The sequence below is a fragment of the Phycodurus eques genome, chromosome 5 (assembly GCF_024500275.1).
Source record: "Phycodurus eques isolate BA_2022a chromosome 5, UOR_Pequ_1.1, whole genome shotgun sequence".
Lineage (NCBI taxonomy): Eukaryota > Metazoa > Chordata > Actinopteri > Syngnathiformes > Syngnathidae > Phycodurus > Phycodurus eques.
The window spans coordinates 28186399-28204868 of NC_084529.1; the positions used below are offsets into that span (position 1 = coordinate 28186399).

At 40.6% G+C, this 18470-nt stretch overlaps 1 protein-coding gene across 6 annotated transcripts in view; it reads left to right on the forward strand.

Moving 5' to 3' along the window:
* The first annotated feature begins 5344 nt into the window (after nucleotides 1-5344).
* The window catches only part of eps8l2 (EPS8 signaling adaptor L2), a 33353-nt gene continuing 20227 nt past the window's right edge, over nucleotides 5345-18470 (forward strand). For 3 of the 6 annotated variants that reach the window (XM_061676941.1, XM_061676946.1, XM_061676945.1), the window contains exon 1: nucleotides 14167-14378. In XM_061676941.1, the coding sequence (XP_061532925.1) occupies nucleotides 14288-14378 (91 nt within the window). In that variant the 5' untranslated portion in view covers nucleotides 14167-14287. Of the gene's footprint in view, nucleotides 5396-6044; nucleotides 6261-13386; nucleotides 13543-13841; nucleotides 13893-14166; nucleotides 14379-18470 lie in introns of those variants that run through there. The other 3 variants (XM_061676944.1, XM_061676943.1, XM_061676942.1) reach the window with 3 other exon arrangements.

Below are 18470 nucleotides of genomic sequence, written 5' to 3' on the forward strand. Positions count from 1 at the left end.
CTCATATAATCACGTACAGTATGTCCGTATACATGTGTGGCTAGAGGCGTCTTGTAAACAGCAAATTGTGTAAATACCAAGCCAGGGTCAAGATCACTATGAAGTGTCTACGGTGTCCTCATCAGTCATCATGAAAATGCATTAGAGTAAGGACGCTGAGGTCTAAGTGGCCAAAATTCGTACACATGCCAGTACGATGACAAATCTCTTCAAATGTGCTTCCTTCTTTTTGTTCCATTTTAATATTGGGTGACCAGGATTTCGGCATGCTCTGCTCACTAAAGTGTCTGTAATATGTGGTTAAATAATACTAAATCAAATCTTTCTTTTTTTTTTGTTTCTATTGTCCACAACAAGTCAGTTGATCAAACAAGTCATTTAGATCATGTCTATTCTATTTTCACAATTATATTTAACAGTTTGCATGTTTCCCTGAAATTGCTGTCCACCCTGTCATTATGGTGCAACTGCCTCTTTGCAAACCCTCTGATGTTTTCTGTTACATTGAAACCACCATTTTGTCTTTCTTCAACGGAGGCTGAACCAGTGGCTAATTGCAGAGTAAATATTTACAGTCACATTTAGAAATTCTCATCATATCATGTGAAGTTAGATGTTGTAAAGCTAAACATGTTCACCATGTCATAGTGAAATATCAGTTCATCTGAAAATCCTTCCAGAAATTCTACATTTATTTGTTAAACAGGACACAGTCAGCTTGCTACGTGAATCACATTGCGAAGTAAAGGTCCACCAGCTACTTATTAAATGCTAACATCAGTCAAAAATGTCCACTCTGTCATTGTCCACCGTGTCAGCAAGCTCACATATTTTGTTCTTTGCATAAACATGATCTACTTTCAGTTCATTTATAAAAACACAGGAAAATGTCTCACGGGCTGTGAGAGCATTTCTAACAGCATGACATCTACACAGGGGTGTCAAACTCAAATTCAAATACAACGTCGCGGGCCAAACTCAATATTTAATGAAAAATCACTGCGATGTGCATGTTTCCATTCTCTACAGAAAGGTAGCGTTGAAGTTAATCATATTACAACAAACTTAAATTTTGCTTAAACACTGAATCTGGAATAAACAAACTTTAATATTCTAAACACGAGAAATCCAATTTGCGATAAAAGACATCAGTGGTATTTGTTTGTTGTTTTGCATTTAAATAGATAACATGAATTCTCCTCTCTCTCCATCTTCTATTTATCTATCTCTAACTACCTTTCTTTTTTATGTAAATCTTTTTTCAAAGGCCAACAACAAAAAAACCCCCAAAAAATAAGAATGTCCTTCAATAAAAATCCAAACTTTAAACAATTAACAGTCCCAGTACTTCCTTATCACAGAAACTGACAATACAGCCTCCATTTATATCTGAGTAATTAGCATCGCATGAGCTGTTCTTTCCCTTTATCTTCTCTTTTTGAGCCTAAATTTGAATTATTGATCAGATTGGTGGTATTCATTCAAGTGACACTATACACAATGTAATGCTACCACATCCTCAAGCTTTCCTCCCTGGGCAAAAAAAAAGATGCCAGCATGGTCAAATAAGACTCACGAGTCTCAAAGTCTTTATTACCTCACCGTTGCAATGTTTCATTATTGTAATTTTTAGTTCAATTTTGATTTGTGTGTAAATGTATGTGCTTTATAGCAAATGATTGGACAGTGAAAAACATTTCAGGAAGGTCAAGACCAAGTAACGTGCATTGTATTTTATTTTCCAATGCGCATTCGCCTTGCCCATACTCTAGTTTATGATCTGTGATTTCTATCACCAATCGTCCGACAGAGGGCGCAGTTGCTCTGATAAAGACGACTAAAAAAAAAAAAATCTCATTAAGTTTCAAAGTACAGCAAAAGGGTGAATACAGTTAATACAGTTGGTCCATTGGGATGTGGTAAATGATTGCATTTACTACATGTCAAATTAACACATAATATATTTGTTACTGTATTATAATTTGGCTGTCTACAGCTTTTTTAAACGTCCATATCAGACTATAATAATAATAGTGACAATAACTTCAGGACTCTTAAGTAGATTACATCTTGTAAACTAATTATACAGGTATTTCCTGGCACTTTTTTACCTGACATTCCTCAAACGGGTGATTTCTCAGCACTGACAGTTTCAGGTAATGATTCAACCCCATGGTAACTCTCATCAAAACAAATCACATAGAGGGCTTGAGCATCAGTCAAGCGCATGGGTCAAACTTTTGTTTGGACTTGCTTTCATCACACTCTCCCCTTTTACATGGCCCCTCACTGCTGGTATGCAGTATGTATGAGAAGTGATTTTTAAATAGCAATTTATTCTTATTCTTATTATTATTACTAGTACTACTACTACTAATACTACTAAAAAACTACTACTAATATTATTATTACTAGTACTACTACTACTAATAATAATAATTCAACCATTTGTGTTATGTTAACATTAGCATCAGTGCTACGTATCTTTACTGTTCATGATTTGTGTGCAGTCCTCATACAAACAAACACAACAAGCATTTTTTGAAGACAATGATATTTTCCTTTTTTTTTTTTTTTAACTTCTGCTTTAAGAACTTTGTCAGTGGTGATTAAATGTTGACATCTTAAAAAACTTAAAATACAACAGAAGAAGTCTTCTTTTCCTTTCGGGTTGTCCCGTTAGGGGTCGCCACAGCGTGCCATCCTTTTCCATGTAAGCCTATCTCCTGCATCCTCTTCTCTAACACCAACTGCCCTCATGTCTTCCCTCACTGCATCCATCAACCTTTTCTTTGCTCTTCCTCTAGCTCTCCTGCCTGGCAGCTCCATAATCGTCACCCTTTTACCAATATACTCACTCTCTTTCCTCTGGACGTGTCCAAACCATTGAAGTCTGCTCTCTCAAACTTTGTCTGCAAAACATCTAACCATCTAACCTCTGATGAGCTCATTTCTAATTTTATCCAACCTGGTCACTCCGAGAGCTAACCTCAACATCTTCATTTCCGCCACCTCCAGCTCTGCTTGCTGTTGTCTCTTCAGTGCCACTGTCTCTAATCCGTACAACATGGCTGGCCTCACCACTGTCATATAAACTTTGCCCTTCGTCCTAGCAGAGACTCCTCTGTCACATAACACACCTGACACCTTCCTCCACACGTTCCAACCTGCTTTCTCCTAATCATCATGTCAACCAACTCTTGAGCTTTTCCTGTCATAGTCCCAACGTTCAAAGTCTCCACATTCAATTCTAGGCTTTGAGCTTTCCTCTTCTCTTTCTGCCTAAGAACCCGCTTTAAACCTCTCCTACATCTTCGACCCACAGTAGCTGAATTTCCACCGGAGCTCTGCAGGTTAACGGTGCCGGGGGCGGACGTTGTTAACCCGGGCCACGACCCATCCGGTATGGAATACTTTAGATGAATGCTCATATTTGTTTGGTAAAGTTTTAAGCCGGATGGCCTTCCTGACGCAACCCTCTGCATTTATCCAGGCTTGAGACCGGCCTACAGTCTGCACTGGCTTGTGCCCCCCATAGGGCTGCATTAGTACTACTACTACTACTACTACTACTAATGATAATAATAATAATGATGATGATGATGATGAGTTTTCCACAGGGAGACTGCATTGTTGCATTATTTTATTTTTTTACACAGAGGACGCAAACTGATTAACCCTCTCTTCTTACGTCTCTCGCCTTACTTTTGACATTTCACAGAACATGAAAGCTAGTGACGGGCTGTACATTTGGTACCTGGGCCTTCAATGGGAATTTACCCGACTTAATCTACATGTTAACACTGTACCACCAGTATCACATCACAATTATATAAACTATCAAAACTATAAAAATACGCAGTAGAATATAACAGCACGCAAGTGTGCCATGCCTGGAGCTGTTCAGGCTCAATATTTCTCAAATACATGACGAAAACATAAAGCATTTTAATAAAATACATCGGTCATCGAATCAGTCCTTTCTTCTTCCATCACAGTCTGGTTTGGTGCTGCTACAAAAAAGGACAAACTCCGACTGCAACGGACAATCAAAACTGCTGAAAGGATTGTCGGTACCCCCCTACCCACCCTTGAGGACTTGCACGCTGCCAGAACTAAGACAAGAGCGTGCAAAATCCTCTTGGACCCTTCACATCCTGGTCACCAGCTCTTCCAGCTCCTTCCCTCAGGTAGGGGCTACCAAACAATGCAAACTAAAACTAGCAGACATTCCAACAGCTTCTTCCCTCTTGCCATCAACTTAAACAGCTAACTTACAATTCCATTGCAACATGCTGCCAATTCTTTGTCTTGAGTTTGTTGTCACATTTCTGTCGGGCCAATTATACATTACTCGTGCATTCACTGTAGTAGTCTTGCCACGCTGCACTATTTGCATAGCTGTTGTTGACCGATACTGGCCACTCATGCCAGAGTAGCATCTGCACCACTTGCACACTGACTGAGGAGTATCTGCAACATTTGCACAATCGACATCGTCCCAGTTGATCGCACTAGTAGTCACTTAAAACCGCACACATTCCTTGAAGTCTCGGCGCCCTTTGCACAATGGTCATTGCACCGGACTATTGCTATATTAATCATTCAAACTGCTCTAATTGCTAGAGGACTATAAATCTTTTTGCACAATTGTCAAAAAAAAATGACTAGCAACCTTTTATTGCTCAATGTCTTTATGTCTCAAAAGTATTCTATGTCAATTGACTGTCTGTTGGCGTACTCGAGTGGCTTTAACTACAGGAGACAAATTCCTAGAGTGTTTTTTGGACATACTTGGCAAAATAAAGATGATTGTGATGATTCTGATAGGCATTCAACCGTACCCCTCAGAGAGTCCTGTGGGGGATGCTCAGGACTGCTTGATCCCTGTGCCACTGGTGTCAGAGTTTGGTCTGCATTGCCGGCAATCACTTGGATTTCCATTGTGATTTGGACACTGCTAAGACTGCCCTTTGTCACCGATTCTGTTCATAACCGTCGTGGATAGAATTTCAGACAAAGCATTGAAGGGGTCTGGTTTGGCGGGCTCAGTGTTACGTCTCTGCTTTTTGCAGATGATGAGGATCTGTTGGCTTCGTCATTCCCCCAAGATACGGAAGAACATGGAATGTTACATCTGTCACGATGCGAAGTCGGATGTGAGTTGGATTGGACCCAAGAGCAGACTGAGGCAGAGGGAGTAAATTTAGAATGGTTCATTACAGGTTGGCTCAGGGTAATGATTTACAAGGCGAGGTGGTGGACCGTCGGGACAAGGAGCGAGCAAGAAGCGGGAACATAAGCAGGTGGGGTTGCTAGGGGGCGTGGCTGGAGCAGTCAGCGAGACGGGGAAGGCAAGGAAAGGAACACTGGAGACGGAGAAGAACACAATCGGGTGAGTACAGATGCGGGTCTTGGATAGTTACTTTCAAATCACAAAACCTGGAAGTACGAGAGTCGGCCGGTGAGTCACAAACTAGTGTCAATACTGAGGCGACGACTTCCCGGAACTAACAGGCAGTGGAGGATAGAGTCCAAAGCAAACATGGTGAAGAAGCATTTAGCTCTTATGCTGCACACAAATGAAATAAGTTGCCAACAGAAGTAACATCAGCCCCAAGTGTGCATGTTTTTAAGTCCAGGTTAAAAACTCTTGTTTCCCCCCCATGCTTTTTAGAGCATTTCCACTTTTAAATGATATTTCTTGCACTGTATGCTGTTTTATTTCATTTGTTTATTTCTCTTTGTTTTAAATGTTTTTCAGCAGTTTTTTTTTTTTTTTTTAAACGCTTTTAATCGTGTAAAGCACGTTGAGTTACCTTGTGTATGAAATGTGCTATATAAATACATTTGCTTTGCTTTGCTTTGCTCTAAGTCAGTTGCATCACACCCATTCAAACTCTCATCATAAAACCTGTGGCCACCTCACATGCACAACGACCACCCCACCCTCACTAAAGTGCCAAAGGAGCTCCTCCCCTCACGTATTGAATTACCTGGGAGGCATCTGTCACTCACCTGCTCCCGCATTCCCTTCTCAACGACGACTCCTGGGAACCAACAACAACTCTGTGTGTTTGTGCATGTGGTGTTAAGGGATCTGCAGGAACGCTCGCAGGCTTGGGATTAAACAGCTCTGCTGCGATACAAACTGCTACACTATTCCTGCTAGGGTTTTGTGTCTGCTGATCGGCGGCTGGTCGATGCATCTGTCCCCCACATGTTGGTCACCTTGAGCATCCTGTCCAGAAAACACCAGAGTAAGTTTAATTATTTCTTCCTTTTTTGCTTGTCTTGCGCCTTGAGTGTCTTAAAAGAATGTGCTATTCTTTTTAATAATATGTTTTCAAGAAAACCCATCCACAAATTCTGCCTTCACAAAAATAACACTGATCACTGCAGTGGAAATAAATAAGGTAACCACCACATTAGAAATATCTCACAGTGTAGTGTGTTTTTCCAACACTGCAAACTACAACATAACAAAACTGTAAAATGAGTGACAGTGAAAATCTAAATCAAACATTATCCGTAAAAGTGATACAGCTCTTGTATTGGACCTCTGTGGCGGTGTACCGAATTAAGTGGCACGAGATAATATCAATAATTAACGCTCTTTGTTTATGTAATCCTCCACGCATCGGCACCTAGCTGTGCTGTCAATCATATTCCGTAGTGACTTTCAGAATTTGAGTCATGATCTCCGTCTTACTGCTTGTAGCTATAATGCATTATTACATCTAATCATGCATAACCTTAATGACCATAGTTTGCACGGTGACAAGGAGAACAGGCCTCAATTCGGTTTCATAACCTCATAACGTGCTACACATTAACAACCAAATGATAACACTGATTGCTAACGTGGTTAAATCCAGGCATGAGGCTATACACACTTGGGAAAGTAAAAAAATGCAATAAAATCATGCATGCAGAATTGAGAGTCACATTGATCCAGTTGTCATAAAGGACGAGAAACACCAGCTGAGATCAAGCAGCATTTAAAGCTATAACACCAGATAAGTGTTATCTGTGACAAAATGCTGACTCAGGTACCACAGGGTGAAGTCCACATCACTCAAGCTTATATATTTTTCCAGACACATTATATAAGTGGTGTTGTGAACACTCCCCCTTCACACTAATGTAATGTTTCAATTCGTTTATCACTCGACTATTGCGCTACCATGGTAACAACCTCTTTTTTTTGTGCAATCGCAGCAGGTAATCATGTCAGACTTGCTAATTGGTAAATAGTATAACAGCGTGCATTATTTAACTTTTTATGTGTTAGACAAGATGTCATGGATGAGCAGTGTCATGTGCCCACTATGGAGCTTTATTTAATGTATTAGTTGTTTAAGCCAAGGCACCCATTTTACATGAGAAAATTCTCATTGAAGACCACTAAACAAAAATACTGAAATAATGATGATCTTGTCGCAATTTACCCACAAACCGACTTACTCAGTGTGAAATATGGGCCTGTTTAGTTGTAGTAGTAGTGGTTTCAATGTCCATCCATCATTCACCTTTTTCCTGCAAACGATGCACTTACATTGGAGTCTAATAAGGATCTCTATGGGGAACATCTGGGGACTGTACTTCTATTAACAACAATGTCTGTCTAAAATTCATTCAGTGTTTGAGCATAAAAGGCTACACAGGTGATACAAAAAAAAAACATAGACATGAAGGTCCACAAGAAAGGACTCGCCTCAGTGACTAGCTTTGATGGTACTGTGAATGAGCAATTGTCTGAACGTATTCCAGCAGAAATGAAGATCAAAACATTCAGTGAATGCCAGAACCTTTGGAAGATGCCTGACTCTTGCATGAAACTCAGGAGCACGATGGTAATCCCTTTTTTAATTCAGCTATTGCATCTCTAATACCATATATAATTACCTCTGAATAAACGGCTTCCTTTGTTAGAAAGAAAGGCTGAGTGGAGGGGAGTAGCGCAGTGGGCCTCTTGACAACACCTGACACCCAACCTCTCCTCCTCCACCTTCACCTCCCCTCTGAAACCTGGCTTTGTGCCAGAGGAAGGAACAAACGGGCTAAGAGACGATAGGAGATAAGGGCAAAAAGAGGAAGTACTGTGTTGGTCTAGCTTAAAGGATATAGGAGAATTCTTCTTCGATAAATCTTGCGGTTTTCTGTTGGCAAGGACCAACTGTGAAACTGAACACTTTGAGAAATGTTGGTTTTGGCAGGAAAGATTTTTCATGTAGTTCATGTAGTCTGTTGAAAGAAGCTATCGTCTCAATGCACTGTGAGATTGCTTACAGTGACCTCATCACATTCTGTTTTTATCAAGTAAGCAAGCAAGTCTTGTATATCGCTAAACTCATGCAATAATATTTTTTCACCTCAGCAAGGCAGGAAGTCAGGCCACAAAATATTGTAGGGGATATCTGTGTGGCACATGTTGAAATATTGAAATAAACAGGCTGCTTTTGGTTTTACAAATTACAATCACAATTGCAAAATCCTAAAGTCAATTTCTGTTTCGTCAAATTCCTTTTTGTATTAATTTAGTAGCTTTTTATATACAAGATGTTTGTAATTTCACCTTTTAATTGATTTATTGTCTCTGCCCAAGCATGTTTATTTGTTTATGTATTTTAATATGTTTTAGCAGGAATATGCAAAAACTACTCAATTTGCATGGAGGTTTACAAAGAGTTTCCACATGCTGAACAAGAGCACATTAAATGTTGGTGTAAATCTGAATATAATTGTAGATTGAGACACAATAGAATTGTTCCCCCTGCTTCATAATAAATCATGTTAGAGACAGTTGATCCTTCTATTTGTGTTCTTGAGTTATAATTGTTCATGTTGACTTAAGTTGACATGATGTTATGTTACAGCAGCACTTAACTGGCTGTTACCAGGATAGAGCCCTCGGGCAGTATAATAATAAAGACCGTTCATTGAAAACTGCTGCTTCGTTCTCGTCAAAGCGCAGCATGTTGATTGCAGAAACCGCTGCTTGCTAAAGTATAGTTGGAGAAACAAATACCTACAGCACACCAACATTTTAAAAACCATTCCAACCTTGGGCTACACCCTAACAGGTGCTAACAGGTTTGTTTGCTTTTTTTTAAGGAACAAATTTGACTTCATATATCAAAACGAAACTTTATGGAGGAATAAGGAAAAAAAAAACATACATATTTTGGTGTGGATCTGATCATGCAGAGGACATACAATATGCTGGAAGTGTTTATCTATAGCAAAGGTATAAAAGATGTTTGCATCACAGGGCCACATTATAGTTAGTTGCCCTCAGGGGGATCAAATATACGGGTGAAACTATGTACAATAAATTGATAATTGCTTGTGGTGTAACGGTATGTCAAAAATCATGGTTCAGTATGTACATCGGTTTTAACTTCACACTTAGGTTCTCATTATGTACAGTAAGGCAACAAAATACAAATAAACACTCCTTATTGTTTGTGTAAACAGTATCAGATTAAACAGAATGCATTTATATTGCGCATTTCATACACAAGGTAACTCAATGTGCTTTACATAATTAAAACCATTTCAAAAACAAAGAAAAAAACAGCTTATAGACATTTAAAACAAAAAGAAAAAATAATAAATAAAAGTACAATTAAAACAGCGTACCGTGAAATAAATTTAATTTAAAAGTGGAAATACGCTTCAATTTTAACCTGGACTTAAAAACATTCACACTTGGGGCTCACACTTGGGGCTCACTTCTGTTGGCAATTTATTCCATTTGTGTGCAGCATTATAGCTAAATGTTGCTTCACCATGTTTGCTTTGGACTCCGTGTTCAAGTATTTGACCTGAGTCTGTTGATCTCAGAGCCTTACTGGGTTTATATTCCATTAGCATTTCTTTCATGTACCGTATTTTCACGACCATAAGGCGCACAGCATTAAAAGGCGCAGTCTCAGTTACGGGGTCCATCCATCCGTCCATTTTCTGAGCCGCTTCTCCTCACTAGGGTCACGGGCGTGCGGGAGCCTATCCCAGCTGTCATCGGGCAGGAGGCGGGGTACACCCTGAACTGGTTGCCAGCCAATTGCAGGGCACATACAAACAAACAACCATTCGCACTCACATTCACACCTACGGGTAATTTAGAGTCTCCAATTCATGCATGTTTTGGGGATGTGGGAGGACACCGGAGTGCCCGGAGAAAACCCACCCAGGCACGGAGAGAACATGCAAACTCCACACAGGCGGGGCCGAGGATTGAACCCCGGTCCTCAGAACTGTGAGGCAGACGCTCTAACCAGTCGGTCACCGTGCCGCAGTTACGTGGTCTATTTCTGTATTTAACACATACATAAGTCGCACCGTATAATTGGGCGCAGGCATGGTAAAACATATGCTAGCTTAAAACATACGTTAGCATGCATGCACGCTAAAACAATGTTTTTAAAAAGGCAGCGGGAGCAAAACTGAGTGAGGTTGTACTTTATTGAAGTATTTAACAATGTCCTCGTGTTATTTTTTGATCAATCCTCATCCACAAATCCATCAAAGTCCTCATCTTCTGTATCCGAAATGAACAGCTGGGCAAGTTCTCAATCAAACACGCCAGGTTCGAGTCAAAGTCTCGTTGCCATGCGGCTCCTCAGAAATGAGGCTAGCTTTTCACGAAAGCTTGAAAAACAGTGCAAGAATACACACACATATATATATATATATATATATATATATATGTATTTTTTTTTCTTCTTTTAGGAAATGAACGGTGCAGACAAGTGCAGCAGTAACATTTTGAACAGTTTAAATTAATATGCTATAAAACATTACAAATAGCATTGGTTAATGTGTTGCTTACACCCGAAGAGCAAGTTAGAGGCTATTTAAAGGTCACAGAATTATTTTAATTTAAAAAACAACAACATATGGCTAGCCATGACCTCTACTAGCCAGAAGTAGAGCTGCAGTGTTTGTTTACGTACTAGCATGTGGCTACAGTGCGAGGACGCTCCATTTCTTGTCTCTTACCAAATATTCCTTGTGTGACAACATCACAATTGTCCCATCGTATTACATAATTGCCCCTTTTAATTTTTCAAAAATTATGACAAGCTTTTGCTGGCCACATAAAATTATGTGGAGGGCCACTTCTGGCTCACGGGCCTTGAGTTTAAAATCTGTGATCAATAGCATGAATGTGCACAATCTGGTGCTGATCCAGATTAATAATGTTCAACCATGCCTGACTGGATTCCAGTTAGCAAGTTACTACTTGTTATCTTAGCTGCCAGTGTGACTATACTAGATCAGAATCAGAATCAGAATCATCTTTATTTGCCAAGTATGTCCAAAACACACAAGGAATTTGTCTCCGGTAGTTGGAGCCGCTCTAGTACAACAGATAGTCAATTTACAGAACACTTTGGAGACATAAAGACATTGACAAAAAACAATTGTGCAAAAAGATGCAGAGTCCTCTAGCACTTAGAGCAGTTCGAATGACTAATTTTGCAATGACCATTGTGCAAAGGGCGCTGGGACTTCAAGGAGTGTATGCAGTATAAAGTGACGAGTAGTGCGATAATCTGGGATAATGTTGGTTGTGCAAGCAATAGATGAATCAATGGATATTGCCACACCGCTGTCACTGCATCATAATTACTGCATTACAGTCATTGTGAAGGAAAACAAACGGACCGTTTTGTTGTGTAACAGCTTGTTAGGGTCCATGGTGATAGAAGAGGAGCAAAAGCATGTTGAGCCTCTATGTGTGTGTGTCTGTAAGTGTGTTGGTATGTGTTATGTAACGTCATGAGGGCATGCCTTGACAGACAATGTGGAGGCTCCATGCTCACAGGTGACTTCTCTCATTTCCCTCCTGTTAATCTCTCCTGCACACGGCTCACCTCTTCGGAGGCCACGCTAATTGTCACTAATGAGCCTGACAGAGTATGAAACCATTCATCCATTCATTCATCTTCCATTCCGCTCATCTTCACTAGGGCCGCGGGCTTGCTAGAGGCTATCCCAGCTATCTTCGGGTGGGAGGCGGGGTACACCCCGAACTGGTCGCCAGCCAATCGCACAGTATGAAACCAAATCAAATTATTAGAGGTGACTCAGTAAATATAGTTGTAAACAGAGTGGATATAATCAACCAGCATTGTCAGCCTATTATCTGCCATCGTCACAAATGAGTCCCCAGACTGCCGACAATACTGGCCCAGAACCTGGATGAGGTCAGTGGAAGAAAAGGCTGGGTTTCCACATAGCACACTCATTCTATTTATACGGTATGGGCTGTGTTTGGAAACAGAGGGTGGATTGAGAGACAGGAAAGGCAAAAAAAAAAAAACATAGCAGGTTCAGGTAATGGCGAGCTGGATTACCCACACACACACTTCCCTGTATATGGATGGGAACGTCTAATTTTACTCCCTTCTTCAATCGATCTCCTCATGTCAAAACAAGTCACATTAGGTTGGCTGCTTGTAATTTAAAACAACAGAATAATGCAGCCACTTGTTATTTTTCAGAGCTAAAACACAAAAGACAAAAATATAAAGTTAAAGGTTTGTTGAGGGATGGTACATGGACCAAAGGAAACATCCCATGAAACAACATATTATATTTTGTTGAAGATGTAGAGATAGAGGTGCCCATACAGAAAATATGTAGTGGTAGCACCTGTATTTTTATCATTCGCCATCAACCAGGAAGTAGACTGGCTTATACAAACAGACCACCCTATTTAAATTATTTTTATTTTTTTTTAACCATTGGCATTGACTGAGGTCTGCACTCTACTGAGTGGTATTCAATATGTAGTACATTTGGTCATTACAGAACGGCCCAAAAACAAATCTAATGGTGCAGCTGAATTTTGCACAATACTGTACCTATATTAATATGCAGCGCCTCAATTAAGGTCTGCCTCAGTTAAGACACTGTTTATAAATATACTGCATCTTTTTATATATTTGCCTGTGTATATGATTACAAATTAATCGATAACTTAGTACTTTACGACTAGGAACAGCTTTGAAATGTAAAGTTTATGTTCAATGAGGAGTGTTGCACTTGAGAAGATGGAATTCGTGTTCTGTAGTTTTATGAGTATTCAATTATATATTTGTGTAGCCTCATTTATGATGTCCAAATATTTTACAACCAAATCAATAAACATATTGTCATGTTGACAGTGACAACTGGACATAGTTTGAAGAGGCAGATTTTTTTTTGACATGACTTGTATTGGATCTCATTAGATCAGGGGTGGGAGAACATGCAAACTCCACACAGGCGGGGCCGGGATTTGAACCCCGGTCCCCAGAACTGTGAGGCAGATGTGCTAACCAATGGTTGTTTGTTTCTATGTGCCCTGTGATTGGCTGGCGACCACTTCAGGGTGTACCCCGCCTCTCACCCGAAGATAGCTGGGATCGGCTCCAGCACACCCGCGACCCTAGTGAGGATAAGAGACAGAGAAAATGGATGGATAGATGGATGGATGGATATACAAGAGGGGTTGTGCACAATCAACTTCCGGATTCAGCAAAACAGGTCAAAGCACTTCCTTTCAGCCCAGGTACTATAAATGGTGCAGGGGACGGGGACGAAGCACCCGTAGGAACATCAGCTGTAAAGAAAATGAAAGTTCGGATTCAAACCATCATGTCGCCAAACTGTAGTTATGCCAGTTATCACAGCATACACAGGAAGTACGCTAACCTGTTTGGTCCCGTGACATTCGGCAAATAGCAGACTACTTACTCAGTGAATGTTCAATTTTAATTCGATAAATGAATGAAAAAACAAATTCCAAAAGTGAATAACTATTTTAATTCATATTCCTTCCTCAGGTGGATGTCTTGAACCATGAGTGTCTTGGGATCTCCAACAAGGCAAGACAAGTGAGTGTGCTGCACATTCCATCCTCTCCCTCGGTGTTTACCTTTCCCTACCTTAGCTCTTTATCGCAGGTGACTGTCACAGCGGCCAGAGAATCACTAAGCCAGTATGTGGAAGGTGGTGTGGGTCAGGGACCTGAGGCACAGAGCGCCTCTGTTGAGAATTATTTGCTTTGCCTGGGATTTTGACTTCAGCTTCCCTGCGGGTCCGCTCTTCATCCATTCCCTCCTCCTCCTCCTCTTCCTTTTACACTCTCCCTCTCCCTGGCCAGTCCATATGGTCTGAATCTCAGGCTAATCTCTCGGGCGCTTTCTATATATCATTCCCGTTTTTGTAAGCTTGTGACTCATGAAGAAGTAACTGAGTGGTCCTTAAGTGGCTTTTAGTTGGAGACAAGATGAAGGGAATGCAGCGTAATCCCATCTCTTCTTGCCATTGCAGTGGAGTGGCTCGATCAGACAGCAAGATCAGCGCCAAAGCACTCTTTGGTAAGTGACCGCCACCAAGCACTTTTATGCTTTGGTTTGTGTGAGTGATTACAAATTCATAATTTATTTGACCAACGTGGGTTTTTAAGGCTTCACTTTAAATATTTGTGGGAATCCACACATTAATGGCTTTTTAAAATTGTACATTATCAACAAAATGTGTGTGTATGCAGGTTTAGGAGCTGTTGTGTCAAACTAAGTTCCATTTGGAATTGATCCCATTTCCACATTTGGCAGCAATTTCACTTTAATATGGAAATCCCATTCAACATACAAATATTTCATCAGGATGTCGTTTGTTGTGTGAGTGAAATGTTTTAGCTAATTGTAGTTATCAAGACCCTACAGTGTAGATATTCACTGCCTTGTTCATGAACTTGTTAGAACATGTTTCATTTCACTCGTGATTTATTTTATTGTGTTTGCCTTGCCATCCACATGTAATTAAACAGTCCTACTCTTATTTTTCAAAGTACCAGAACTATATTGTTCACTCTTTATTAAGGGAGAATTTAATTAAAATGGCCAACGCTATTTTTAGCATTTACTTGTGTGGAGTCAATTTTTACGCCAGTATGTCAGGCACAGGGAAAATATTGTGACTGTTAAGCCACATGCTGTAATCACTACAATAGTGCTTGCCCACAGAAGCATGCTGAGCGATCCCCTGGAGTTGACTTGTTGACCAGAGGGCTATTCAACTTGATGACCTTGCCAAGGCGGAAGGGCTTGCTGAGATATATTTCAGATACATCATAATTTATGTGTATTTTCAGTATTATTATACCTGTGAAATTGCTTGTGTGAGGGGATATGCCATCCATTTTCAACACCTCTTATCCTGGTTAGGGTCGCGCGGTGCTGGAGCCTATCCCAGCTGACTTTGGGCAAAAGGCGGACTACACCCTGAACGGGTCGCCAGTCGGTCGCTTGACACATATAGACACGGGCAACCATTTGCACTCACATTCACACCGTCACTGAGTGTGAACTGAACCCACCCAAAGTCAGGCGAGTGTACCACGACACCATTAGTGACAGGGGATATGCTATATAGCCAAAAGTACTTCAACTGAAAATAGAGTAAAGAGTACAGAGTAAATATGGGTTTAGTTCACATTGTCCAAGATGCCCTGGAATATTGTAGAATTAAAGATCTGTGGGGGATTAAGGCAACCCAGTGGTGCTTTGAGATGCTATCTTAATTTGTTCTGTGATCATGCTTGTAACTCAAAACACTCGTATCTCAAATTATTCCCCCCATTTGAAATGACTAAAAAAGCCATTAATTAGTTCCAACCTCACCCTAAATCAGTGGTTCTTAACCTTGTTGGAGGGACGGAACCCCACAAGTTTCATACGGAGTGCACGGAACCCTTCCTAATTTGAAAAATAAAATATGGCTTATTTCCAATTCAAAACAAAACAAAATTCAAAAATTTAAATATATATTTTATTTATATAATTTACTGGAAGTGAATGTGAATTCCACTCTCGTATCAGAAGAACGGACTTTGTTGTTAAAATTCACAACAAAGTCTGTTCCTTTTCTTTATGTTCTACAATCCTCGAAAAGGGCTCATTGGTATGAGTAAACTTTTTGGGCTGTTTTTTTTTTTAATTATTATTGGATGCGCTGTCTGACTGCACAGCAATGCTACTCTAGTCAACTGTATTGTTGAAATGTTAAATAAAGATAGTCTAAAAAAGAACAAAGCATTTCAACTCGAGGCGCAGCGCTGCAGTGGTAAACACCAATTTTGATGCTCCCTTGCGTTTTGAACGGCATGAGCAACGCATTCAAAATGCAGTGTAACTTTTACGGATAATATTGTATTTTATAAAACAGATAACAATCACAAAATTACATAGAATTTACAGAATGAAACAGTTTGTGCATCACAATAAATTTATTGAGACTCCTTTGGATGAGTGTGACTTGGCCCCTAGGGGGGAGTATAACACAGTCATGAGGACACAAACAAAGAAGACTGAAGAAAACTGCAAGTGACTCAGTAAACTTCTGTAATTAGTAGTTTTTCCCAGAGTATAAAGAATATCTGCCTGTGAGTATTGTTATATTGTTTGTCTACATGTCTTGATGCACCGTTTGTGTACGACGTTTGTGGACTTTGGCTTGAAGCAGTGGCAGTCACAGCATCTGTGGTGCCCTGTGTCTCGATTTCACGTATTATTTTTTTGGGTTGGGGCATTTGCCCCCCGCCGGAAATGCCCCCACATACCAGAAACCGACACTGGTTTGACGCGTGATAACTCATTAGCCCGTCAGTGGTGTTTTGCATTGTGTCAGCATTAAACTATCGGAAGGCTCATTTGGGTGGTTGTTTTAAGTACACAACGTATAATTGTCTCTCTTATTTTTACTTTTGACAGTTCAACTGGGAATGGCATTCAACAGTGTGAAGTCTCTTTTTTGAAGAATTCTTCACTATTTGCCAAACTGCTGCTTGTTGTGTTGTGAGTTGAGATGCATTCACTGCCACAGTACAGCGTTCTTTTTTCAAATCGTCGCTCAGAAGTCAAAGCCGAAAAAAGTCGGGTCACTCATATCTCATGGCAACACTGTATTCCAAACCCATGATCTATGTAATTGATATATAAATAAATGTGTCTCCATAGTTCTGTCTACATAGCGTGTGTGTGCTATTTGACATTTCGGAGGGTGTGCCTGTTTATAAAGTGCGCTTGGAACAGGGCGGGGATGCCCATGCCCTGCAGGTGAATAAAAGCCTCATTGAAAAGGGTGGAAAAAACGAGGCAGACTCGGCCTCTTTCTTACCTCTATTCCAGCCCATGAAGCCTTAGACTTCAGCTCGACTGCATGGCGCAAATACAGAGGAATGTTGTGCTGCACGTGATTCAGAAACATGTACCACTTCATAACATGACAAATGGCTTCGACGAGCGGCTATTCTAAATTTAGAATTTTGTTACAGTATATGATGGTAATACTGGCATGCAAGATGTTCCCGCACCGTCTGTTTGCATCTCGTCATCTGTTGCTGCTCTCAGACAGCCGTCCAAAAATCCACAGGATACACTCGCCTATGTTGTTTCATGGGATGTGATTCGCAGTATGTGTGGCGACCAGAGGCTGTGTTGTTCTTCTTTCGGCTCGCCTCAGCCTGTGTGGCAGATGGTCACCACGATGTTGTGTGCGGCATGAGAGCAGCATGCCTGTCATCACAAACCAGGAGATGGGATAGTGTTGTGTATCATCGACAACAACAACAACAACAACAGTAGCCATCCGCCCGCTGCCCGCTCCATGTTGAATACATACAACGTGCAAAGATCAAGTCTCAGTATGTTGGATGCAAAATTTGACACTCTGATGCAAATAACCATTTATCAGCACCTTTGGGACAGACCAGAAAGTCACCATCAATCCCAAATACATTAGCTTTTAGCACAAAACTTCCAGCCGTTGAATACAGGTGATTAAATCAAAAGGTGGAAGTCTTTTTATGTATGTGCACATGGAATAAACTGAGTTTGCATTAGTATTTAGGTCACTACTGTGGGTATTTCTGATGCAGTGATACGAGCCGTCCATCTGCATTTTTTTTGCTTTGACTTGTGAGCCAAAATTTTAAATTGCAGCGCTGTATGGTGGCATTAAACACATCGCAACTCACTTCTCAACAAAGAGTAGTTTGGCAGATAGCTTTAAAAAAGAGGCTTCAAGCTGTTTAATCTCGCTCCCAGTTGAAGTTTACTGTCAAACTACTTTAAACAACCACAAACCTTTGCCTTAGGAGGTCTGTGTGGTTAATTCTAACAAACAATAAAAAATGCCACAGATGGGATAACGAATAGCATAGATGGATTAATGGCATTTCCATTTATTTTAATGGGAAAAAATGAGCGGCACGGTGGCCGACTGGTTAGAGCGTCAGCCTCACAGTTCTGAGGACCCGGGGTTCAATCCCCGTCCCCGCCTGTGTGGTGTTTGCATGTTCTCCCCGTGCCTGCGTGGGTTTTCTCCGGGCACTCCGGTTTCCTCCCACATCCCAAAAACATGCATTAATTGGAGACTCTAAATTGCCCGTAGGTGTGACCGTGAGTGCG